The following is a 26681-nucleotide window of genomic DNA, read 5'->3' on the forward strand; positions in this document are numbered from 1 at the left end:
TTCCATGTGTTTTGCACAAAGCTCTATCAGGGTCCATCCAAAGGCTTATGGGCCTGGAATATCCAGAATGCTCCAATTTACAGACCAAGTACAAATGTAAATGACCAGAGAAGTGTCAGCGTCACTTTAACACTTATTCACAATCCTTCAAGTGTGTTTTCATTCATTCAAAGCTACAACCATCAACTTCACCATCACTGCTTGGTAAATGTAAGTAAGTAGATCGTCAAAACTTAATTATCTATCTCAATACTTCCCTCAAGCCAAATAAACTAGCTGTTAAAGTCCACTCCTGGTACATGAAAGCTATTTAGAAACAGCAGCAGATGGGCTTGTGGTAATAATACAAAGAGACAAACATGATTCTGAAAACTGACATTATTCAACAAATCAGCATAAGGTTTCATCAACAATAAACATAATAGCAGTTATCTACAGAACTAACAAGTATGGTTGCAAGTCAGCTACAGGATGCTTGGATGGTATTTGCTTCTCTCCCCCTCTCTTTCTCTCTCAGACGGGGGCCATCAGGGATCAGCTCAGTGCGGATACTGAACTTCCCTCTGTGGCTTATTATCTCACTAGACACAAAACCACAGGAGCCAGAGGCTGGATGTCAATACTCGACCTTCTTTCAGTTGTTTACACCACTCTTCTTTGAAATCTCACTTCCACCACAATAGTTCTTTACACAACACAGCTCTAGAGGAGAACCAGTGATTTTTATATGACAGTATACACAGTTTGTCTTACTGCTGTCAGTTCTCTAAAAGCCTTATCCACGTACACATTCCAGTTGAATATTTGAATATCAGAAACACACGTACGCACTCGCAACCACTTTGTTACGTGGGTTTCATGCATCTCTGTCAGGAAAGCCTAATGTAAAGAAGTGGACAATGTTGAATTTACTGAAAGGAGTTGTTACACAGAGCAGCATGTAAACATTCCATTTAACATGCAACCAAGGTAAGTAGTGTTACAAGATGAACATGGCACAGTAGTGATACACTGCCCACCCTAAACACAGGTCAGAAGGTTATCTAGGACACTTTGGAGGGTCTCCTGGTTTTCCCTCAACCATTTAATGTAAAAGACTTACACATCTGTCTTCTTCTGTCAGCTAGTTCAGAATGACAGTTAAGACTTTATACCAACTGTAATCACACTGCATGGGGGCCAATGTAATATCAGATAATGATATTCATGTAATAACTAAACCATCTCTCTCGGTGTTGGGTGACATGATGCTAAACCTCCCTTGACCCTCTTGTAGGCCCGTGTTCAGCCTTTGATGACAAATTAGCCTGCTTAGCCACTGTTACTGCAATCTGTGCATGCAGCTTAGCTTCTTCGCACCCTAACCTGAAGCAACCGTGCCACAAAAGACAGGCCGTGTTATTAAAAAATCCGTCCGTTTGGCCTGATTAGTTCAACACAACTAGCACGCCCTGCACAGCGCGCGCACACACACATATACACACAGGGCGCATGCATTGTTTACATAGCTAGCCCCGCTGTGCTCATTTTTGATAGCACGTAGAACAACAAACACGGTGTCAAGAGAACCGTCAACTTCATCTAAACACACACAATTCATGTTTGAGTTTAATCCACATATATGATGCTTTGATTATAGTCCAGCTTTGCCAACTCACTGCCGAGCTAGCAGTTGCTAACAGCTAGCATCCATTAGCTTCAGCAGATAGGCTTCACTTTTGAGAGCAACGTTAGCTTGCGAGCTGTCGGCTAACACGGGAGCTAATGTGAAAACTAGTTCATTACATCATACGCGAGTATAATGTCGTGCAAGTTATTTGTGTAAATCCTCATTTTGACAGCGCCCTGCTAAGTTATACAACGTTTGTAATACAGGCAAGGCTCATAAGAACACCTGAACGCCTCACCGGCCGCGCTTGGTCCGATAATGGACTCAAGTAAAGGTTCCTCACAAGAAACACAATGTGGGTTAAGCCAAATAGTGATGTATTAACGGGTTTGGATGTAGTTTGATGTCATTGATCATTTTGTCTGTAAGCTGTTTGTTGACAGAAACTCATTAAACTGGTTGTCTGTCACTGAATCACACGGTAGGGCTGAAATATAGCGTTAAAAACGTCCGAAGATGGAACTCGTTAGCACAGCAGCTAACGTTACCACTGACTGGAGAAGCTAACTAACATTAAATAAATGTTGTTTCGGGTTCCCATTGTCTAGGGTGTTATACTTATAAATGTTATCCCATCCATCTATGACAAAAGACACAAATGACTCAGATACAATCTCCCGTTTCCTCCAATATCAGCCTCCAAATACACAACACGGACGGGAACAATGTCCCTCCCGTAGCGCGGCCGGAGGGCGCCGCTCTCCGCAGAGCTCAGCCGGACCTCTCGCACTCATTTCGGGCTTACCGGTCTTGAAGAACGCCGATATGTCGCTGGCGTCCTTCGTCGTCTCCTCCGCTCCTTCCCCGGAGCTCATGGCTGCAACAACCCGAACCCGGAGCTCAGTATCTCCAAAGTAGGTCCCCCCAGAAAACGACAAAAAGACTCAACAAGATGTGATCTGTCCTGACAAAAGCGTCAGTTTGTACACACGGTGGGTTACTGTGACTGCTAGACGTTAGCAGTGCCATCTGCAGACCTCCATCTTGGGGTAACGTAATTGGAAACGAACAGCCGGGGGCACCGGGTTCCTCCTCGGAGTGGAGCCGAGGGGTGAGTCGCTGGAGCTAGGAGGAGGAGGAGGAGGAGAGGGAGGAGGAGGAGAAGGGGGGCGGGAGGGGCAGGTTCGCTGCTCGGTGAATCTCCGTGAGCCTTCGGAAATGAGCAGACGGTGGGTCATCAAGGAACGGCGGCGGACATTGTGTGCGTGCGTGTGTGTGTGCGGGACCAATTTACACGAGGAAGCACAGAATCAATGAGTCAAGAAGCAGGAAACTAGACATGGATCATAAAATGCATATGGAGCCGATCAGCCGTGTTGAAGACGTGAATGACCTCAACATAGGCTGCGTGTAGGAGAGGGGAGATACGTTTAGGAGAATTAACTCATTAACTTCTATTTTAACATCTATTTCATTAATCAAACCTAATGAGATGATGGTGGTGATTGGTTTGAAGAGAAAGGGTCGGCTATTCTGATTGACAAAGGTTTGATCAACAATGGACCGCTGTCATTCTTTGCGCTGGACCCTCTGTGATCTGAGCTGAACAGCTGGCGCCATCTGCTGGCACAAGCTGGAAGTGTTTACCAATGACAGCACTTAAAGGCCATTTGTGCCTGTGCGTGATTCAAATCCTAAAACTCCTCATCGCGTGGCTCTGGAATGGTTCGGCTGCGGTTCTCGGGTTCGTCCGTGTGAAGGAAATCACCCATCCACCAAAAATGAATCCTTATCACCAATCAGAGGAATAAGAGCCTTAGTGATGGCTGTGGCGCTACACTGACTGTAATTAATACTTCTGCTTAACATGGGGGTTTAAACTGACCCCCTTTTACCACAACCAAGATTATCTGGATAATGCTGCTGTTTCTTTGGGGATTACTTAACGGTAATCCATGACTAGTGGTCAATTTACTGAGTGACGTCCACAGCCTTCTCAGTTGGTAAACATTTTCTTGGAGGGAACAGAGGCTGTTTCTAGTAATGAGATGTGAATCAATCACAACATGACTGTACAACTGACGCCATGATGGATGAAAGGATAGGATGAAAAACAATCAGACCAAATTCCATGGCATTGTTGATCCACCCATCCACTGCTCCTGTGCATGGATGAGACATATTTATAGTTAAGGCTCATATAATCAACATCAACCACAGACAGAGACAACAGCAGTACGTTGTTTCTGAGGGAAATGTATGGCGTGACCCTAGTTTAGATCAAAGGTCAGAAAAGCTTGATGTTACAGGAGTTAGACTGAGGGTAAAGCTGTCTAAAGTCAGTTCACTCACTTTTATGAATTTGAAAAGTAGAGTTTCATATTTCATGTACAATGTTAAACTGTAATCTGTATGTTTATGATGTATCCCGATGCAGCCCATGATTAACCTGTTAAATGTTCCACAGTGTAAGATGGAAACTGTGTCTTTATCCAGTTTAAACAAAATGAAAGTGTTTGTATAATTGGCATTTTTTAAATTCGTTCCTATAATTTTTTTAATGTCTATATCTGATGTGTTACCGGGATTGTCCAGCAGAGGGCGGGCTGACCCAACTTGCTTTCCTCCAAAGAAAATACTGACGCTAAAGGATCCTCTCCTCTCCTCTCCTCTCCTCTCCTCTCCAAATAAAGTTGACTTTACTTGACCCTGATAGAAGCTACAGACCCAAACAGGTTACTCTCAATGATCAGTGTTTTGTATTTCAATGCACCTTTTAAAGGAAAGAGAAACATCATATTCAAATATTAATTAATAATAATCACTAACATTAGATGCCCTGAGTCTGAAAGCATATGGATGAAAGCAGGGTGTAATAATGTCTGTCCTCTCCTGACCCCTGTTTTCAGGTGGATTCATTCCCACAGTGATTTCATCCAAACAGCAACATCTCCCACTGACATGTCAGCAGTAATTACACCTGTGCTCTGAGACGATCTTACAAATGAAACCTCCACATTAAAACCCCCACATTAAAAAATATTCAATGGTCCTATTTGCCATCTTGTGTCTGTGTGTACATATGTGTGTTTGTTTGTATGTGTGTACATATGTGTGTTTGTCAGAGCACAGTGTGTGGCATCTCTTATTGGCCGCCCCCTGCTGGTCTGTCGTAATTGTATGGGAGGAGAGAACAGTAACAGCAGGTGGGCACGCACGCGCACACACACACACACACACACACACACACACACACACACACACACACACACACACACACACAGTTGACAGTATACTTGGAAAGGCTAAGAGGTTGATGATGACATATTCAGTGCTGCATACACACAATTAATTAATTAATTGTGTGTATGCATGTAGTTCTATTTTACAAAAAAATTATGATGTATATTGCATCTATTATCATATTTATTTGCATATACTCATATATACCCTTTCATCTGAGAATGTGTTTTGTAACAGTCTCCTTTGTTTTCCCTCACTGGATTGGATGAACTGGAGGAGCATCATCTCTATGTTTACATGCTGCTGCAGGACTAGGAGAGGTTATTTATATTTTAGCGGGTGGGTTGCCAGTTGGACTTCCTTGTCACCCATAACTAAACCACACATTCCCCACCATGCTTGAGGCATATTCTGTCCAGTGTGATGAATTGATTTTGCCACCAGAGTCACACAGCAGCAGCAGATGCAGTGAGCGACCTTGGAGGGCCTTGAAGGGACAAGTGTTTGAGCATGAAGAAAAACAATGCAAGGACGTGCTAGCAGCTATCACTTATCTCAGATAGACCAGCATCAATGCTCAAGCGCCTTTTTATCTCACACAAATACAACAAACCAACTGTGCACTGTCTAGTCTTAATGTACACTGATTTTGAAAAAACAAAAACAAAATACTGAAATTATCAGTTGCGAGCACATGAATAACCCCACTAAATGGTAAATTATACAGCCAAGAATATAGAAAATATCATCCCAAACTGTCAAGTGGACAGATATGGGTGCATTTTGCAATCATTTAAGATTTTAAGATGTAAAATCCAACTAAAACAGACTTACTTTGTTATTTTGTCGCTTAACTTCGAAGCTACAAAGACCAAGCAAACAAAGAGCTCCTGAACGCACCACAAATGTCCCAGCAACCACAGACGCCGGCGCTTCATTTCCTGGACTTCTGGAATGTTTTGACTGTAGCCTGGTAAAAATGGACGTCGCATTTGAAGCACAAACAAAACCTCTCTCCACCTTGTCTGTGTTTAGTTACATCCCGCCTAGAAGAGGGGGAGCGAAAGAAAACTCTTACTTTTACAAGGTCTCCGAGGTAAGATGACGGAAGAGACAGGTGTTGGTTGCGCAATACCTTAACAATGTTAATTAATCACGATATGAAAATGTCAGCAAAGATATGTGTGCGAATATATGTGAGTTTATGAACAAAAGGGACAAGTTCCATAGTCAGCCAAAGAATATTTTGATATTTTACTACATTTTCCATTGTTTATTTAAATTTATTGCATGTTGTGGCATTGTTTTTGTCCACAGACTTTTCTTATGGCATGTATTTACCCTTTAATTCAGGTGTAAGTAACATTGATAATGGCTGCATTCCATTTAGTTGTGCCAGTGGTAGGTGGTAGATGGACTCCCCTTGTAATTATTGGATTCAGTCGTTAAGAAGTGGATGGATCGATTAAGCTCTGCGCCATCAAACCCTTCCAAAACATTTTCCAAAATCTAGTGGGAAATAAATGGGAGAATTGAGACGTTCAACAATGACAGAGCTGGAGTCTGATCAGTGTCTCTTTGTCCCAAGGCCCCAGAAGTCTCCTCACATGGCCCAATACTCCAGCAGGCCGAGGGTTATGATAACAAACTGCACCGGGATGACCGAAGACACAGTAAAGGCAGAGGACTGAATATATATGAGGAGGTAAAGAATGCACTCCAGCAGACAGCAGGCTGATACTATGAGTAAGGTTTGATCACTGATTGATGTCGATGGTTGTCACTCACTGTGATCAAACATGCTGCTGGACACACAAACATTAAAGGCAACACTGTCTGGAGAAGCCTTCCTTATTCTAGAACCTTCCACCTGCATCTGTGTGGAAGTCTTTGCTGTTCCATAGAACGAAATAGGGATTTACAAATAAAAAGGCATTTTGAAAAGTTGACAAAAATGTAAGCCTAATTTCTTTTCAAACGCTGTGTTGCTGATAGAAGCCAGCATTTATTTGTGCTTTGGGTATTTAACATGTGGTGCTTGAGATATTATTTTTTCTTGTGACATTTGATTATGCCTCCTTTTCAAGTCATTTCAGTTCTGGGAATAATTATTCATGTCAAGAAAGTAGCTCACAGAGAGTTTCTGGGTCGCTGAAAGCAGAGAACAAAGCACTGCTGAGCTTGTAATTACATCAAGTTTGAGTTTTGCTTTTCAGGGTTGCTGATGGCTCCAAATGTGCATTGGGACATTTTCTACCAGAATTCACATGTAAACAGGAATGACAAACAAATGATCATACCAAATTATTCATAATAGTGCTCATTTGTTTATGTTCTGTCACAAACAAATCTTCTGTCCTCTGACTTAGAGCAGCGAGGGCCGGAGGTTCCTGATGAAATCCCCTTGATGTGTTTTGTGCATTCTTCACTCCCATTTCCCAAAACAATTAAGCCGGCAGAACCCATAAGAGTGAAGTGAGTGAAGAGAGCAGGAACTGAAGTCAGGGAAGATCAAGAGTTTGACTTTGTCTTCCAAAGAAATCATTATGTGATTTCCTCTTATCGTTCTGCAAAATAAAACCCAAAAATGATTGATTGATTCCAACCATCATGATCAGCTGCACCTCCTCCCTCAGTGCGCCGTGGGACGCAGCGCCACTCAGGGCAGACAGGTGACGGATGAACTCACACACCTCTGGCACAGACAGACTGACAGGCTGAGGGTGTTTGCCTTCTCTAAATATTCAGCAGAATAATTTCGTTTGATGCTCCAATCAGTGTTAGCAGTGATGTGGACTGGCTGTACCTTTGGAATTGCCACGACGATGAAATACGATTTGTATTATGCAGAACCATAAAAGCAAATCATACCGAGTGGCCTTTCAAACACGGGAGGCTGATACCGAGCCTGCTATGAATACTCAGATCTAATATTTACGCATAAATGAGCAAACCAGCGCTGCCAGAGATGTGCCAGTTTAGTCCCACTGATCATCAGGCACAGCTGATCATGTTTCAAACATGACGGCTGTGATCTGGTGGCAATCAAACAGGATTTCTTTGGGGGGGAGCTTTGTTATGCAAAACAAAAAGAGGAAATCACCTAATATGGTAGTTTTTGTAAGTATTTGTACTGGAAAGGCAAATCTAATGTCCACCAGCCAGGTCCCCATCATGCAGCTTCACTCTGCTTCAGTTTAATTGCTCTCTGAAGAGTGGCTTTTGGCTCTGTAATGTAATCTGTTGCTGTGTAGCCGCTGGTTTGCTCGCTTGAAAACGTCATTGGCCCTGGCAAAGCGACACCACAGGAGGAAAAGGCTTTGTTTGTTACGCCAGGCTGAAAAGGAAGTTAATATCAGGTTTTATTGTTGTTTATGTAATGATTTCAGATAAGTACGCTTTCATAGAATGTCTTTGATGCTAAGTTTCTTCTCGCTGAAGGATTTTCAAGGACTTGGTTCATGTTCTTGTTCCTGTGTCAAGCTTAGGAGCTGAGGAAAAGTTCAATCAATCATACTTAAGGTGGAAAGCCCCACTTTGTGAGTTCAGACAGGATGGAGGTATTGGAACAAAAGCTCTTAACTAGGTCAGGTAGCTTCACTCTATCTCCCTGCTTCATTCCCAGGAGAAGTCCCGAGCCGTGCCGGTGAGGACCTCCTCTGAGTACGGCCATCGGGTCTGTCCCGTCCTCTACCAGCCGGGCCGGCAGCACGTCAGGGTGGCTCGCCTACAAGCTGAGGTTTCCATGAAGAATGGAATCGTCTGGAATGTGGAGGAAGGATACGGATCTGTGGCCCCCGTGTGAAGGCCCCGGTATGCGAAGAGTGAAGATATGCAGAATGTTTTACACTTCAGATATATAATCTGCACATAAAGGTTCAGGGATTTCACACAGTTTATGTTTGAGAGCAGCACAGGGACTTCATTCTGTCTCCATCTATTATCATCATCATGATAAAAGATTCAGCATCGCACCGGCACTTCTTTATCTTATCCTTCTTCTTCTTCTTCTTCTTCAGGAGTTTGATATTTGTTCTTGGATTGTTCGTTAATCCACAGGACCGAGACAAACCTCCTACATAACAGGAGGTTTTCAGAGTGCACTCAGCTCTTATTTGCTCTGCTTTTCTTTTGTGTGTTTTGGAGGAATCAAGCTTCAATCAAGTCTTTGAGTTTGGATTTGGAACAGTTTTATAAGGAGCTAATGATGAAGGTAATGAGTCCAGTGAAACCTGTGGATTTGGTCACCAGTGGTTACAACTACAATACAATGTCTGCTGTTACTAAGGACCAAAGTCTTTCTATGGGCTGAATGACTGCTTTCTGAATTCTATTAAATATGAGCACGAGTCGTTATCATGATTGTTTGTTATAAGAATCAGTATTTTCAGTAAGTTTGGGATGCATTGATTGATATAACAAAGAATAGTACACAAAATAAGAATAAGACACCAGTATTTGTTTCTTCTGACTTGTTTGATGTCAGCATTAAATACAAATATCTTTAATAAACCTGTATTTTCTCTAATTTAATGCCTTAAAAGTCATAATGAGCTCCAACACAGACACGGAGACGGAGGACATCATCTTATATACAAATATTTAATGAATAACAAAATGATGGCAGTGAAAATTGACACACATTGCTGTTGGTTTGATTCCTGGGTGGATTAGAAAAAGAAATCCTCCACTTTGGTCTGGACCCTGGAGCTGGAGTCTTCCTCCTCCTCCTCTTCAGCGGCACGGAGACGCAGCTCTAAAGCTATAATTACTCTGGAAAACTACCCACCGCACTGGCAATCTGTTGGCATCAGCTGCTCTATATGACAATAACCTATTTTTACATCCATTTGGAATTAAAATGGAACAAACTGACTGAGCGCCAACCCGGCAGCTATTAAACACAGCTCAGCTCGGCTCGGCTCAGCAGGCAGCTCACTTTGCTCTCAAGTCTAAGGCTGTGAAGCACTGCAAACACCAGCATGGCTAATTAGCTCCACACCACTAATATAGCACAGATGGGTGACTGCGGTCCTTGAGAGCTGCACTATTTTATCTGCCCTCTCTTTATGCAGGCGCTCCTTTAGACCGTGTGGAGTGCTGTCCTTGATACACTCGAGATGTAGAAACCATCTGTAGCACAGCGTTGAAGGACGGTCGCAGTGCAAACTCCCCCCCCCCCCCCCCCCCCCCCCCCCCTGGCTTCTGGTGATGGGGTTTGAGTCACGGCGGAGCATGACAAACCACTCCTACAGCCTCTTTGTGCGTGCGGTTGTGTTCCCGAGTCCGTTTGGCTCCGTGTTGGCGTGCTCAAGGCATCACGGTTCCCTGTGACAGAGATCGGGTCATCTCCGTGTGGACGAAGTAGGTCTTCAGCTCTCCTTTGCCTTTCACGTTGATGATGCCCCGACATGAACACACGTAGCCCAGGCCCGACAGGATCTGACTGGTCTCCGCCGTTACCTGGGTGGAGAAGGCTAAGTTAGACACAACAACTCATCAGAGTTGACAGGTGGGCGCTGTTAGAAGAAGTGTGTAGCCCACCTGGATCTTCCCCAACACCCCGGTGGTCTCCATCCTGCTGGCTACGTTTACACTGTTGCCCCAGATGTCATACTGAGGTTTCTGGGCTCCGATCACCCCCGCGATCACCGGCCCGTGGTTTATTCCTGTACGCAAAGAAGGACGAGGGAGGAATCACAAAGGTAGATATGGAGAAGAAATAACAACATGAATATTTAATGTGTGAAGAGACGTTCTCACCAATTCTGAGTCTGAAGTCGTTGAAGGAGTGTTTGTTGATGACGTCAAGCTTCCCAACCAGAGCAAAGGCAAATTCCACCATAGTGCCGATGTGCATGTACTGCCTGTCGTGCTCCTGTGGGGATTCAGAGCAGAGAGAGAGAAGTGTGGAGAGTTTGAACATAAAATAAAATAATGATAGCTGATCGATGCTTTGGAATAGCAACGACTGAGATGAGCTGAGATGAGGTCAGCAGTATGGATTGTATGTGTTTCTCTCATGCATTATTATTGCTTGTCAAGAGCGAAACGTGAGACAGCAAGAAAAGTCAATATTCTGTAAATCAATAAACTTTAAATCAGTGAAAGACTCAGGGCAGATTTCCTTATTATGTCCTCATCAATGTCATGGCTTCTTCTTCTGGACTCCAAGAAGGAATAAAGGAATGAGTCACAGAGGCTTGCAATGCGCCAATTGTGCCAATTATGTGCCATAATTAAGCCTCATACTGTACACACACACACACACACACACACACACACACACACACACACACACACACACACACACACACACACACACACACACACTGAGTATTTTAGCTAAATGAATTACTGATATTGAGCGGATATTGTCGTTGTGAGTCAGAGAGAGAAAAAGAGAGAGAGAGAGAGAGAGCGAGCGAGAGAGAGCGAGCGAGAGAGAGAGAGCCTACCTGAGTACACTCTGGTCCAGGCGTCACATTGAGTCCAGTTGCAGCCATGTAGGTGCTTCCAATTGTCTTTATCTTCTCCACTCCACTGAACTTTGGCTTGGACAGCAGCTAGAGACAGACAGTAGATATGGTCATCACATGTATGGAACACAAACAAGAAGACCAAAGGATATAAAGTCCATCATCTGTATTCAGGGTGTTTCTTTCTTGTAACTAAGCCATAATGTGGTCCAGTCAGGATCAGTTTACCTCATCAAAGTCAGCTATGATCTCGTTGAGCAGACGAAGGCACTCCAGTCCTTCCTTATTGACATCCGACTCGGTGTAAAACTCTTTGAAGTCTGGGATGGAGGCGAACATCACACACACTGACTCATATGACTGATGATACAAGTCCTGTAACGAGCAAGTGGAAGATAAAGGCTGGGTGTGTGTGTGTGTGTGTGTGTGTGTGTGTGAAGAAAGTTCCCAAACAGTGATAAGGAGTCTTCAAAGTAATCACCTTTAATCATCTCCTCTCATGGGGAACAAAAGAGAAAATCTTCTTCTTCTTCAAGTTTTACTTTAAGACTTTTTGACCCTTTTGACTTTCAAGGCCCACGTTTATAATTTAAAGGGCAAAGGGTGGAGGAATGTATGGGAACTCCATCATATATTTCTGTTTTAGTTTCTTCCTTATAGTTCAGTTAAACATTTTCAATTCTTAAATCATTTTTTTCTCCAGAATTCTACTATCAAGCTTTTTTTGTGTTGTTTTGTTGACTCGATTTAAATTCAGAGAGCTGAGGAGAAATACAGAAATGTAAAATATGAAAGTAGGTCACATCAGCTACAGCTTAGAGTCGATAAAAGGAAAACTATCAATCAAAGAGACCTCAACCAAACAACAGCAGCAGATATCTAAGACATTTATACATGAATGCACATTAACATCAAGCTTCTGTCCCTCAGGGTCTCACCTCATTCTTCCAGTTGCGTCCCAGGAAATGCTCGGCGACGTGCGCGGGCAGCACGTTCTCCAGCAGCACCCGGTTGAGGTTCTCCATGGTTTCGATCTCCTCGCACTCCCTCTTGAACTTGTCCCGCCACAGGAAGTCTAACCTACAGTAATATTCATTCTGTTACAGGAGGACACAGAGTAAAGAGACACACCTGGGTCATTCAGATCCACATTCAGCTGTGGAACCACATGACACTTCAGCGTAAACATTCTCCCCCCCTCCCTCGTCTCACAACAGGCCGGCGTTTGTCAGAGATGGTGGTGTTGTTTTCTAATCATCGCTGCCAAATGGAGCATTTATAGGATTTCTGGGCGAACCAAACAAACCAAATCTAAAGGGCATGTTTGGCATTCATGGAAAATTAATGTTCCAATAAGTCGACATTGAGCGGTGCAGCGAGCTCCACTCTCATCGCTCAAGGAAAAGAAAAGAGGCACAATAGGATAGCTGCTGTTTTGTTTCATTGCTTATTCATGCTTGAGGGCGTTTAAACACAACTAAATGTGTCAAAAAGTCCAGAGTATCAAGGTCAAAACATCCCAGGAGTTTGGTGTTTGTACATCAGATGGTTTCCTGCTGAAACACCACGCCATCATTACGCTCATGTGTGTGAAAGCTCCAGGCTAGCTGTGGGCCGGCTACTAGACCAGGCTGAGCGGATCCATTACTGCTCCTTCAGCCTCCTGTGCCACATATTTCATGCGCCGGGTCGGCAGTCTGGATAATATATATGTGTGCGCTAGATACCTTTCCCCTCAAGACCAAGCTATGGTGCCAATTTAGCGGCTCCTGCTGTGTATAGTGCCGGCCGCTCAGCTTATACGCTATAGGGTTAGCCCCAGGCTCAATCTGCTGTGACTAGCTGCCAGCCCCTCTAAGCGCGGGTAGTCTGTGCTATCGGTTTGCGTGTGTGTGTGTGGATTGGCACTCCAGCACTCCAGGAGACTCTAAAGTAGGCCAGGAGAGGGAAGCTCATTCCAGATGCTGTTTAGAATCCAGCAAACAGGGATGTAAATGCTTTGGCTCCATCCTTCATCTGCTGTCTCTCAGGATGAAGGACAGGTGCCGGCGCTCTCCTCACCGGCTTCCTGCTGCGTCTGGTTAAATTGCTGCGATTGGCAATAGGAATGGAATGTTGCAGTTCCAATGAGCTAATAGCAGATGACCGGCATGTCAGATGTCGCTCTGAGGTCTTGTGTCCTCGTATAAAAGAAGATTTCTGCTTCTCAACCAATTCATCTTGTGAGCAGTGAAGTGTGTAATTGTTATTGTTCTAATGAAGTCGCCCACTAATTGAACTTTGTGTTTTATCTCACTTTGCTGCAGGAAATGGCTCAACTCCTCCCATGTGAAACTTTTGTTTTGCATATCCAAAAATAAAATTGGAGTTTTAGCAGCAAACAGTAAAGCTATGTTTCCAAAACAAATCCCCTCCCCCCCCCCCCGCCCTCCGGTGACGATGACCCAGAATGCAAACAACACATTCAACACTTTGGGCCAAATGTGGCTCCCGGGGGAGACCTGGTTTTGGGTCCGGAGGCTCTGGGGGACGCCTCGTCTCCAGAACATCTGCTCTGGCGTCAGAGCTGATGGATGTTACCCCAAAAGAGATAACACACATACACAAGCGTGCAGATATGTGTGTCAGCTCAGTTTAGCTCTCTGTATGAGGTCTGTGCTGAGGAGGAGCTGCAGCCAGAACTCTCTACAGCAAGTACACACACACACTGAAAAACCTCTCACAGACACTAAAAGATAACATTTAAAATCTACTGTTAGATGCATTCAGGTGTTTCTGCAAAGTGTTACAGTGAAACATTCATTTAAATTCAATATAATAAGGTAAGAAGATGGGCATGTTTGTAGTAAATCACTAACACTATGTTCCCATTTGTGACTGATGAAGTGAAGGTAAACATTAAAGGTAAGACAGAATGAACAGGATTCCATTCCCAGGTAAGGAAAGTTAATAATGACATAATAAGGGTTTGTTATTTTGAGCAAACCAGCGATGATTTCTGCAGATTTGAATCAGAAAATAAGTTTGTACGCGCATGTGAAGGTGCTGACTGTGAACTACTGACCTGCCTGGCTAAGACCAGCAGGGTGACGAAGAATATGAAGAGAGAAACAGAACCCATGGTCTTTAAATCCTTCAGGACCCCTGGCCTGGAGAGACAGGGTCAGACAGAGAGAGAGAGAGAGAGAGAGAGAGAGAGAGAGAGAGAGAGAGAGATTTAGTTAATTAGAACAAATGAAATGAGCATACCTCCTACAATTACATAACCTTGCCAACACGCAACCATGACGACTGATGTGGCTGATTTCTTTAAATGGAGCAAAACATCTAGAAGAGACATTAAAGACTCCGCCTCAGAAATGAAATGAATACAAAACTGGCAGAGGCAGACAAACAACTGTGTTGCATAAAACGAGGCATAAAGTGTGTGTGTGTGTGTGTGTGTGTGTGTGTGTGTGTGTGTGTGTGTGTGAGGCTTATAACTAGCTTTCTGATGAGTACAGATTTGAGGTCATGTAACCTCTCTCTCTCTCCCTCTCTCTCTCTCTCTCTCTCCCTCTCTCTCTCTCTCTCTCTCTGTCTCTCTCTGTCTCTCCCCCGCCCCTCTCTCTCTCTGCTCTTATTAATATCCCTCAGTGCTATGGCAACACAGGTGTTATCTCCGTGCCAATGAAGGCACTTTGAGGGAGAGAGATAGAGAAATAAGTCAAATTTGTTTTCCACTTCCACCAGCTTGTGAATGCTGCCAATCAAATCTGTAATTTGAATTTCATCTCCATTAACGCAAACTGTCTCTTCTGCACTCCGCTGTGAAATATTCATCAAGCAGCAAAGAGTCTCACTGGTTCTGTGGCCTTTCTTAGCTCCCCTTTAGTGGCCTGTGATGTGTGTGTGTTGACTACACACACACACACCGCCCCCATGACCGGTGGCACGGCGGTGAGGGATCAGTGGGCCGTGATATTAGGACCAGGGGCAGATATCAGAGGTCTCCTCCTGGGCCCTGAAGGAGCCTGGACCACTGCACACTGAGCCTCATAAGGTGTCTCTTTGCCCTGAAAGCTTCTCATAAAGCACGAAGCAAACAACCTCTCCATCTCCATGGATACGGACAGATTGTTGCGTTATAACTGCTGTTACGCTGGAAAAACTCAAACCCTACAATTCTCCTCCTGACACAGATGGAGGCCACTTCAGTGCAAACATTTCAAAGTAAAGTGAATTTATATTTAGTGTTTTTGCTTTTGTAATAGTTAATAGTTAAATAGAGTAGTAAAGTTGTGTTGTTGTTGTTTTTGTCACCTCCTCTCACGCTTTCATCAGCTTCTGTTTATCTGCTTCCTTGCCATGACTTGCGCTCAAGCTACAAGAGCGTCTCAGACTAGCCAGATTGGGATTTGGTGTGTGTGTGTGTGTGTGTGTGTGTGTGTGTGTGTGTGTGTGTGTGTAGAGTGTGTAAGTACCTATCCAGTGTCTCGGTGTGGTATAATGCCTTGCTAAAGCCATCCAGCAGGGAGGCATGTGTCTGGAGGATGATGATGTTGTATATCACCACTGCAACCAGCATCACCACCATCTTCAGCTCGTAGTTGATCCTCAGGAACACGGAGCAGGAGACGAGGCCCAGTATGCAGCAGTAGATGAAGTACTGGATGGAAAAAGATAAATGACATTAAATGAGCCGGGTTTCACCTTAATGAATACAAATCAGTCCATCGCTGCTTCTGCCATTAGAATCTAAATGAAATACAAATTGTTAATATCCGGGAAGGAAATGTGGAAAGGGGACTATCTTCAATATTACACAAGAAAGCTGTCTGGATGAAGAACGTAAGACTTTGGACAGCGCTTGCATTATGTCCAATTAATAGAACATAAAGATTGGATTCATTTCCCTGCTGAGCTCCCATTCTTCTTGGTTTTTTGAGGTTAATTTTCCTTTCTTGGCTCAATGAGAAACCTTCCCCTGGTCTAATGGGATTTGAAATGTCCACACCGCATCCCTCTGTGAAAACGGACACAGAAATGAATGTTTTCACACGGACAGAAGTGGCTGCAGCGCATGAAGAACGCCTGGGACCAAAGTTAAAAACTAAACAGTGGCCTGTTTGTGTCTGCATGAATGGAGCGTTCTGTGCATTTCAAGAGAAGCTTCATTGTTATGCTGAAATAGAAGATAATTCATTATAACAAAACAGTAATACCTTATGCAGAACGGAAAAACAAACCATAACTCATACAGACAAACATTGAGATTATCTGCGGTAGTATTCTAAGTTAATTGCAAACTCCAGCCATCAGATCAGTGTTTGTTCAAAGTAAATGGATCTGTTGTTTAGTCTTAATGATGTCCTACAGTTCTGCATCCATATTTATACACATCGAGTCAGATGAGTCGTTGTTGTTTACAGGGACGGAGGTGCAAGAAGGTGATTGATTGGCTATGGAGGGTCAAGTGACAGGAGGAGTGGGAGCCAGTGGGACACAAAGTGGGAAGAGGCAGTTGCATTCCGAAGCCTCCTCCATCCCCCTGTGACCCAGAAAGGCTGGAGATGTCTGTTTGTTATGGGACAGACACACACACACACACACACACACACAGACCAATAACTCAGGAGTAAACCTTCTCCCGTTATCTGGAGTTTACTGCGTCTGATTCATCACTTTGTTGAAGTGACTGGATGTGATGAAGGGACCGTAAAAAGAACAAAGCTCTGTCTGATAAAACTTTACTGATGAATGCCTGCAGCTGATGATAAATATTAGGGTTTAATCGGCCTGAATAAGTGATTTACATTTAGGAATGAAAGCGTGGGGGCTGGGATTTGTAGGATTTGTCTTTACTAAAGGTTAAAACAATAATCAGAGGATATTTTTTTTACTTTTTTCATTGCCGCTCCCATTGTTGTACTCACAGGAAGGTAGAACTTGTTCCCCCCTGCAGGCTGGGCGGGGCTGCGGGGGTCCAGCAGGCTGTCGTTGGTGAGATTGGCAGGCGGACTCGTCGTCAGGATGTTGTCTTCCACGAAAAACTAACAAACGGACAAAACGGGGCTGTAAATGTCAAAGCTGCTGATGCTGCAGCGCTCCGTGTCTGCAGCGTGAATAATAACAGCGTGGAATCAAACACATATTTATAGGACTGCTTATCTGCTACTAATGTTGACTCAGCCAACACTGTGCTGTAGGGAAACTATGACAGTGTGATGCAGCGAGCAGGGAGTCAGACTGAGCCGAGTCTCTATGCTCTAACATCCTATCATCACTCTTCATCATCAGTATCTCAGCCTTCACATGTTACCCTGCGTTACCTGGAACACGCTTCAGGTCTCACATCAGTACTTCCTACCTTTGTTTCTCTCTGACTGGACTATTGTATGCTCCCAAAAAAAAAGCTAAAAAAACCTGCAGCACGACTCTTATGTAAACCCTCCTGCAGCCTGCACACCTCTCCTCTTCTTCACTCCACCGCTTGCCAGTGAAACACACGCCACTGAAATCAAGATGCCCTCACAATGTTTTCACCAGAGTCTACTGATCAAAATGATTGAATCGTCCGTACTGGTTGGGTTTCCCTTAAAGCTGGAGATCTGGACTGGATTTTGGTCTGGATCTGGATCTGGATCTGGATCTGGATCTGGACTCCAATCTGTTGCACTTACCATATTGAAGACAGCCATCACCAGTATGAGGGCGGTGGTCGTCATGGTAAGGACCAATCGCAGCCAGGGTTTATTGGTGATGACCATGTGTGAGGAGGTGGGGAGCCAGGGCAGAGAGCAGAGGGAGCCCTTCCTTCCCTGCTGAGGACACAGGGAGGGGGAATGTTGAGATGATGAAATGAAATGAATGAAAAAGGAGCATTAAAGATTCAGTCCTGTTGTAATATCATGTTTCTATCATCTCGGTGGAGCTCTGGGTCGTGACTCGCATGACTAACCGACTCGCAGGACTTGTTATGTTTCCAGGGCTCAGGGCAGCACAATCAGTCAGACCGGATCTCACCAGAGCAGAACAAAGAAAGAAGTGACTGACTGACAGCACTAATCTGTCAGTCACACTGAGGCCAAACAAGCAGATTCAACACTCCAGTTAAGAATCCATCATTTTCTCATTCTCACCTCTCTGGACTGCAAATACAACTTTCTATTATCAGTTTCATCCTGTTTACCAAATATTTATATCCAGATATTCCTGATACTACAGATTATAATCTTCTTCATAGCTCAAGTTTAAAGTCACGGTGCCATATCTTCAATTAAATTACCACTGGGGGTATTTGAGGCAGATCTCCTTCCTGCTTCCCCACTGATTAGATCTAAAAATAACCAGTGAAGAGTCAAATACCACAGTGACTAAGAGTTCACGAGGACATGAAATGCTCTAAGCTGTGTTAAACGGTGCAGGTGTGTGTTGTAACGTCTTTCATAAGGTCAAACAGCTTTCCTGTCAAGTGCTTGTTGTGTTTCCTCCTAGCAACAGCCAGTTCACTTGAAAAGGCCATTTTCCAAGAATCCCGTGTGCCTGCAGTAACCAGGTACTGCACACACACACATACACAGACACACACGCACACACGCACGCACACGTACGTACATATAGGATGTTAGTCCTGACCTCTTTCTTTAGCAGCTGCAGAATTTGTTTAGTGCACAATTGATCTCTTCCTCTCCGCTCGTGTTCTCTTTATGTCATACAAATGATGCAAACTCAATTTCTGGGTCAGGACAGACACGAGGTCATTGAAGACCCCTCATTAATTTGACACATAACCCACTTACAGGGGGAAGAGTCGTCTTTTGAGACGGATAAAGGAGGGAAATGGAGAAATAGTTTATGATGTGTCACTCAGACGTATGAGGAGGCTGTGGATGGATGAAGTGATGTACCTCAGTGAATAAATGATGGATCAGCTCATATAAAACCAATATACAGTAAACGGCTTACATTGATATCGTACAATGTATGCAATAATGCAAAATGTGACAATAACACACATAAATATAACAAATACTGTAAAAAACAGAGATCTTAATGGGACACAGACTGCAGCTATTCTTCCTACTTATTTAGTTTGTGTGTATGCATGTGTGTGTGTGTGTGTGTGTGTGTGTCTGTGTGTGTGTGTGTGCGCGTGTGTGCTTTCAAACCCACCAGAAAGTGACCAGCAAAGCATAACAGCAGGATTAAAGCCAGCAGCAGGAATGTCATGCCAAAGGAGATCCCCAACACAGCAGTTCTGAAAGACACACACACAACCACACACACACACACTAAGCCTGCTGGATTCTATCATTTCTTCACATTATCTAAGGAGGATTTCACATACGGACATAAGCGTCATCATAAAGTTACATTCACGTGTCAAGAGAAACTTTGTCTCTGCCACGAGACAGATGATGTCACGTCTATGACCCATAATGAGAGAGGGAGCAAAGAGAAGGAGACGAGGGGGGAGGAGGTGAATCGGAAAATCGATGGCTTCACAAATGGCCAGTTCCACCTTTGGCAGTAAATTAGCAGCACATTTTTCTCCTCGCCATTACAGCGACGCCACGCTTAGATTCACTTCATCTATAATCACTCGCCTTTTCATCACTATCAGCTTTTTAGCATTCTGCCTCTTTTCATTGCGGCACAGCCACGCTGACGAGACCGCTGGCGTCTAACTGCCTTTTCTTCTTCTTCTTCTTCTTCAGGGGTTTTGCCGGTGTTGCGGCAGTAAATCTGCTGTGATTTGCGAAGGATTGAAAGACTTACTTAGGCAAGACCAGGACCTGCACTATGAAAATACAGCAGAATATGAGGCAGGCGCACGTCACGTAGTACTTGAAGGCAGGTAGAGTGGTGGATCTGTACTGTGGAGAGAAGAGAAGAGAAGATGACACTTTAATTGACTCCTTGGGGAAATTGTCTTCTTCTGCTGCGGCGTACAGCAGTGTGAGGCAGCAGAAAACTGGAATATAAATAGAAACTCTGCATATACATCAGTTTATTAGAGGAAACACAAGCCTGAATAAACACAGTATAAGAAAAACTGAGGCGTTTATGAAGCAGGAAACAAAAACAGGGACACACGGACACAAGTTTGATTCTTCTCTAAGGTCAGCGCACCGCCCCCTTAATCACATCTGTGTCACTGAGACGATACCGTCCCTGTTTGTTTGTTTCCTCGGGGCATTAGCCGGGGCTTTGTGTGCGTTTGCCTACCTCCTTCTCCAGAGCTTTGTTGTGAAAGAACAAAGAAATCCTCTGGATGTCTTCAGACTTGAGCCACTGTCTGGAGAACACAAGAGAGACGCCAGACACTCAGACTGGATGGAGCACTCGCATATATAGAGAGACACACACACACACACACGCACACACACACACACACACACACACACAGGGCTCTTTGTTGAGTCCATAACACTTCACTGTCCTGGAATGAACCATTAAAGATCTTTCTTCTAAATTGCTTGAGAGTCTTTGTCTTGATTCATTCACACACCAGCAGCAGAAATGACTCTCACTTACTTCTGTGAGTTGATGCCGTCGATGGTACGGATCATGCGCTCGTTGAGTTCCTCCTCAAACCTCCTCCTCTGAGATTTAGACCTGGGATGAAAGGTGGAGGGAGGACAGATTGTTAATCAAATTAAGGTGGAATGAAAGGTTCCTGTACGAGCGACTGAACCTTGTCAAAACCTTGTGGTTACACGAGTCATTGCTCCCGCCTCACCTCTCTCGTCTCTGGAAGTGATACTGCCCCATTGGAACGTCCTACAATGGAAACCACATCATCAATCACCGCAGCTGTCAGTGAGTCAAACCTGCATGCGTCCACGTCGGGACTCTTCTCCTCCTCTGCTCTCACCGTGGTGTTGATCTTGCCGTTGTCTGTGGTCATGCTGTCTCGGTGATGGAGGTTGGCGAAGGGCTTGGCGGCGCCCCAGGACTCCAGGTAGCGGGTCATCCTGACGGACGCCCTCATCTTGCCCCCGTCCAGAGAGGGCCGGGAGCGAACGCCGAGCAGGGGGCTGTGCCTCTCCGTCTGGGACAACCAACAGGAAACTCCTTATTCTATCATTACATCATTATCTTAAAAACTCAAATGTCTCTCTACTTTTTGTCTAAATTGCAGTTAAGTTACTAATCCGTATACATGTTGGATCAAAGAGGAGTCAGTAGTTGGCGTCACACATGTTGTATAGACTCTATAGATGTCTTGTTGTCTTGTTTCTTCAGAGTGTTTGCTCTGCTTGTAAGCAGATGGAGCATTTCTGCCTTTGGCTTACAACCGCATCATCCCTCTTTCCTCCTCTGCACACAGGAACGTTGATGCCAAATTCAATACGATGATGGTGTTGAAAATGATGTCAACAGATTAACAAGTTTTTGTGTTTAAGTGGCTTTTCTGACAAAGCTGACGGTCAGCAGTGATTTCCTCCAGGTGCCTTAGGACCAAGATAGAAGAGCAAGTGAGTTTAGAGAGCACGTCATGAATATTCAAACTTTTGGAGAAGGAAACATTGCCCTGGCTGTAACGGACCTGCAGTGAGTGTGAGTGTGTACTTTCACTCTTTAATGTGGGCGGAGAATGAAGAATGCTCAGTTGGACAGCTCGTGACCTCGCGGCTGAACGTTGGCGTCTAGCGCTACTTCAGGTGCTTCAAAGACCCGTGGCCAAAAAAGAGTTGGTATTTATCTGAATGTGACCTTCAGGCTGACGGCAGCAGCACAGCTCTCATGTGGGCTCACACTCATACAGGTGTGAGGGAGGAGAAGGACTTTGACTGCTCACAACTTACAGCACAGTTTGCTGATGTGATCTAGACACCTGGCTTCATTAAAGGGAAAGGGATTGATCCAGACATTAGAGGGAGGAAACATAAACATGTGTCACTACTTCAGAATCTGAATCTCTCATACCAGGACAGAAACAAATCAAGGAGAGATCGCCTCTGTGTTCTTTTGCTGCATCCTTTGTGATTTAATCTCTCTACTCAAGTGACACTAATCTGTATTTGAGAATGCTGTAATAAAATAATCAGTGTAATGATGGAATTACAAATGAAGCAGAAGTGGCAGAGAGTCTGAAATGAAAGCGTCCACCCAGGCGGCATCAGTCACCAAAATAGCCTCACTGGAAACGGATAGAGTTACAACAATGCAACGTAATCTGCAGATCTGGGAGTGATGTCACCCTGACAGAGGCGTGGAGAGATGGTTTTAGTGATACGTGAAGTATTCTAACAAAGGAAAACAAGAAACAGCTAAAGAGAAGCAGAATTGGAGAGGGGGAACATAAATTCCTATAGGAGGAGGAGGAGGAAGCTTCTTTACAGAGCCTCAGACAGCGAGTACACAGATTTCTACAGGCTGATTCTGTCTGCTCGGGGTCCAATGGTGTTTCAAATAAATCAAACGGTACTTTGTTCGCAAAATCATATGCAAATGAGCATTTGCTGAGAGCTGAGCCGGGGATTGACAGGGCGTACCGCCTGTCCTCTTTTTGTGACGGATTTATAGCAAAGCTTCCAAATCTCGTTCAAGCTCTTTGAAGAGGGAATCGGAACACGAGGCACAAACTGCGGCGGAGAAGGAAAGGATCGAAATTGGAAGGAATAATGCTGAAAGAAGAAGAAGAGGAGCCTTGTGGGTCTTGGATGACATTACCCCACATTTGCAAGGGAAAGTAGGAAGGTTTGGGATTCTGCTGAGATGTGACAGAAAGAGAAGGAGAGACGTCGCCCAACAGGGGCGAGAGCGGCTCAGCCAAGTTAGATGAGGCTCAGGAAGGCAAAGTACTTTTGATCCAGTTAGAGAAGTGGAGGAGGAGGAGGAGGAGGAGGAGGAGGAAGCAGTGCCCCCAGGCTCCCTGTGTCGACAGCAGGGAGAAGGGCCTTCACTGCCACGGACATTATCCTCGCTGAGCAGAGGGAAAATGTGAACATCTCCCCAGAAAACACACTGTGAGGACGTACAGGTACATCATATTGTCGCTGGCAGACGACGGTACAGCCGCCTATCATCTCCTATCATAGTGTAGCTGCTGGAGGAAAAGGAGCAGCAGGTCAAATCATCGCTGTTGTCCCAGTACATATAAGCGTGTGAGGGGTTTAAAGGGTCTACTGCTCTTATTCTGTATTCATATCGTTGTTCTTATACTTCTGCTCCCCTCAAATGACTTCCTCTTGTGTGTGTGTGTCCTGTCTGGCGTGGTTAGCGAGCGTATCTGACCTTGGGGTTGACGACGAGGTAGGTGACGACTCTGTGGTCTTTCAGATAGCTGTCCCGACTCTGTCCGTCTCCGGGCTCCACCTTGTACGAGCCCTTCAGGTGCTCCAGCGTCACTGAGGAGATGTGGACCCTCCTGGAGAGGAGAGGGGGAAAGAGAGAACTCATGATTCAGAAGCTGATGAATCTCCTGACGTAGCCTTAAATGTCAAAATTGGGGTAAATAAGGAAAAAAGGAGAACATCAAAGAGGGGGAATATGTTCAGAATATTGATCCGTCCATCTCCAAACTGTAGAGATATGAGTTCAGACTCAAACAAACCCATGAGGGTGAATTTTCTTCCTGAAAACTTTTGAATGGGTTTATGTAACACCATCAAACTTTAATAGGCTTTCAGCCGGCCTGAGAGGAGGCGAACCATTAGTCGTCCAGTCAAACAACACTGGCAGTGAAGAGCTTTAATTCCACAGCAGCAGAGACATAACAGCCCCGGCCAATTTTCCAAAGCATGTCACGGCGGTAGAAGGGCAGCCTGGATTACCGCAGAACAAACACACAGCTGATTGCTCAAGTGATGTTGACATAATTGACTAAAATGCTTAAAAGTCGGCAAATTGGGACGAGCATCCCGCATTTTCTGTGCATCTCCCCGTGTGAAACCAGATAGTAATGGATACGGAGGTGATGATGCATGGGTTCAGCCGTTTCAGCGTGTGGTTGAGCTGCTGTTCTCTAAGGTGGATCAGTGTAAGGGGCCGATACACCGGAACCTATAAGGATAAATGCCAGCACCGCATTATGCACTGTAGTAGATGAGAACACACACACTCAGCAGCTCACAATCTGCTGTGGAAATGTGCCCTGGCATCCTTATGGGCTCAAGCCTCTGGGCTACTGTCACTTAAAAACAATTATTATGAGGGATGGCACAAATCACAGCAGGGAGACTTAGTTAGCAAAGTTTGAAAACACAAACAACAGTCAGAGATCTGTAATAATAGTTTAGAATGCATGAATCCCGTCTCACCCCGGCACGCCCCCCGCCTCCATGTGATTGGCCAGAGTCACGTCATGTGACCAGACGTCGTACTGCCACTTCCGGAGGCCGATCACGCCGCAGAGGACGTTCCCAGAGTGGACGCCCACCCGCATGTTGATCTCCACTCCAGTTGCATCTCTGACCTTCCTGTGGACAGCAGAGTTTATAAAGAAACATCAGGAACGGCGTGACAAGTCTGTGTTCTGCTTTGATGCTTTTAATGTCGCTTATATCTGAACACACGCAGCTAAAGGAGGTTTAGATATGTTCTGTGTCTTTGGCCTGAGGATATCCAGGGACTGTGCCCAGCTTGTTGCCTCCTAAGACACGGATAGGCAGTGGAAAATGGATGAAGGTGACACTTTTATAGGTTACAAGCTGCTCAAAGGAGGGAGAATCGAGGTTACGCTGCCTTGAAATGCATAAACTGTGGGGCGGTGAGTGTGTTTGAAGCTAAATAATGTTTGAAGTGTCATTAATTAGTTTACGAGGAGGTAAATCACTCAAAGGAAACACAATTGTATTCCCAGTTTGATGGGCGGCGCTCCTGCAGCTCTGGTTAGAGAGGAACTCCATCACGTCAGGAGTGTACGACCCAGAAGAGCAAAAATCTGATTGTGAGAAAAGGTCACAGTCAGCCAGCGAATGCATCGGTCTGTGTGTGTGTGTGTGTGTGTATGTGTGTGTGTGTGTGTGTGTGTGTGTGTGTGTGTGTGTGTGTGTGTGTGTGTGTGTGTGTGTGTGTGTGTTTGTGTGTGTGTGTGTGTTCACGGATGAGTGAAGGGCAGAGACGCAGCGAGCAGCAGGGAGGATCTGAAAGATATTTTTTTCATTTGTTTGGATTTATTATTTGTTCAGTCAGCCGGCTTATCATATTGCTTTCACACTGTGTTTACTCTGGAGTTCAAACAGAGCTGAAGTGGAGTCTGGCATTCCTTCTGCTCAATCTGTTTGACAGGCATGTGTTTGTTTGTGTGTCTGTGTGTGCGTGTGTGTACGTGTGTGTGTGTGTGTGTGAGATAGAGAGAGAGCGAGATCTGGTATTTTACTTGATTGCCTCACACATATCCAGGCCCATCTTCACACAGTTCCTGGCATGGTGCGGCAGCGACTCGGGCAGACCAGACACGCAGTAGTAACAATCCCCCAGGATCTTGATCCGCATACACTCGTTCTCCTGCGAGAGAGACAGCAACATTGACGGCGATATGGAGGAAGAGTACATTCATCATCAATGTGACAAAAGCGTTTCTAAACCATCCATAATGTTCCATAGCATATCTCAGTTCTTCACACTTGCTCCTGATCCAGCCGCTCACACACACACACACACACACATCCATCAAGCCCACGACCGCCCGCCCACACCCCTGCTCTTCTTCCACATGTGGGATGTGTAACAGCTCATCGCCTGACCACTTTATATAACCGCAGCTTCAGCAGGAAGGTGAGACGGACCTGCTGGACACGACGCCGGAGAGAACCTGACTCAACCGCCAGACCTGCACGGAAGAAAATACCCACGAGATCCACGCCGACCCGCCCACGCCGATACAACCCGCAGCTGTCAACGCGCTCGGCACTCTGGGGGCGAGCGGCACGGAGGCCGAGAGTGGCCGCAGGAGGAAGAAGAGGAAGGAGAGCGCATCTCGTTCAGGGCCGTGTCAGGACGGTAAACATGTGATTCCCTGACACAAGTTGCTGCTCTCTGCTCTCTGATCGCTCTCTCGCTGAGCACAGTTAAGAGTTTTGCTGAGTTAATGATTTAATTAAGCCTGAGAAGATGCTTCATTTAATCAAGGTCAAGGGAAAGAACTGCTGAAGCTACTTGTCCTGCCAAATTCTCATATTTGGAAAGAGAGAAATGATGAAGATAATGAGCTCTACTGTTAAGGAAGAGCAGACTTGTGTACAAGACAAAGGAAACACAACATCATGACATCAACTCAGATTTAAAGGACTCGGATTTGATGCTTGTGTTATCAATGGCTGATGATCATTCACCATGAGGAGGAAGACACAGAATGAAGGCTTTAAAGGTTTTAACTTTTACTTTGGAACCTTTTTTCATCGACATCAAGACCCAAA

General features: G+C 44.9%; 3 protein-coding genes across 5 annotated transcripts in view; 1 reads left to right on the top strand and 2 right to left on the bottom strand.

Moving 5' to 3' along the window:
• Positions 1–2886, bottom strand: part of LOC143008250 (triple functional domain protein) — a 56453-nt gene extending 53567 nt beyond the window's left edge. Inside the window, exon 1 of the mRNA XM_076159919.1 lies at positions 2415–2886. Within this exon, the coding sequence (XP_076016034.1) occupies positions 2415–2484 (70 nt within the window). The 5' untranslated portion in view covers positions 2485–2886. The remainder of the gene's footprint in view (positions 1–2414) is intronic.
• A 2861-nt stretch (positions 2887–5747) lies between these two features.
• Positions 5748–9335, top strand: cfap90 (cilia and flagella associated protein 90). Its single transcript, XM_076159935.1, has 4 exons — positions 5748–5948; positions 6441–6557; positions 8478–8665; positions 8872–9335. Exons 1-3 carry the CDS (start codon positions 5832–5834, stop codon positions 8655–8657), a joined length of 414 nt encoding a protein of 137 aa, XP_076016050.1. The 5' UTR covers positions 5748–5831; the 3' UTR covers positions 8658–8665; positions 8872–9335.
• A 708-nt stretch (positions 9336–10043) lies between these two features.
• Positions 10044–26681, bottom strand: part of adcy2b (adenylate cyclase 2b (brain)) — a 32979-nt gene continuing 16341 nt past the window's right edge. The window contains exons 7-25 of one of the 3 annotated variants that reach the window (XM_076159933.1): positions 25643–25770; positions 24582–24740; positions 23557–23689; positions 21191–21367; positions 21056–21096; positions 20851–20931; positions 20542–20611; positions 20092–20189; positions 19486–19570; positions 17994–18131; positions 17247–17363; positions 15795–15979; positions 14396–14480; positions 12270–12428; positions 11560–11706; positions 11311–11418; positions 10616–10730; positions 10397–10521; positions 10044–10315 (exon numbers count right to left, since the gene is read on the bottom strand). In XM_076159933.1, the coding sequence (XP_076016048.1) occupies positions 10163–10315; positions 10397–10521; positions 10616–10730; positions 11311–11418; positions 11560–11706; positions 12270–12428; positions 14396–14480; positions 15795–15979; positions 17247–17363; positions 17994–18131; positions 19486–19570; positions 20092–20189; positions 20542–20611; positions 20851–20931; positions 21056–21096; positions 21191–21367; positions 23557–23689; positions 24582–24740; positions 25643–25770 (2304 nt within the window). In that variant the 3' untranslated portion in view covers positions 10044–10162. Of the gene's footprint in view, positions 10316–10396; positions 10522–10615; positions 10731–11310; positions 11419–11559; positions 11707–12269; positions 12429–14395; positions 14481–15794; positions 15980–17246; positions 17364–17993; positions 18135–19485; positions 19571–20091; positions 20190–20541; positions 20612–20850; positions 20932–21055; positions 21097–21190; positions 21368–23556; positions 23690–24581; positions 24741–25642; positions 25771–26681 lie in introns of those variants that run through there. The other 2 variants (XM_076159931.1, XM_076159934.1) reach the window with 2 other exon arrangements.

Source organism: Genypterus blacodes, unplaced genomic scaffold (genome assembly GCF_046128005.1).
Source record: "Genypterus blacodes isolate CSIRO-AG114 ecotype Tasmania unplaced genomic scaffold, CSIRO-AGI_Gbla_v1 ptg000100l_1, whole genome shotgun sequence".
Classification (NCBI taxonomy): Eukaryota; Metazoa; Chordata; class Actinopteri; order Ophidiiformes; family Ophidiidae; genus Genypterus; species Genypterus blacodes.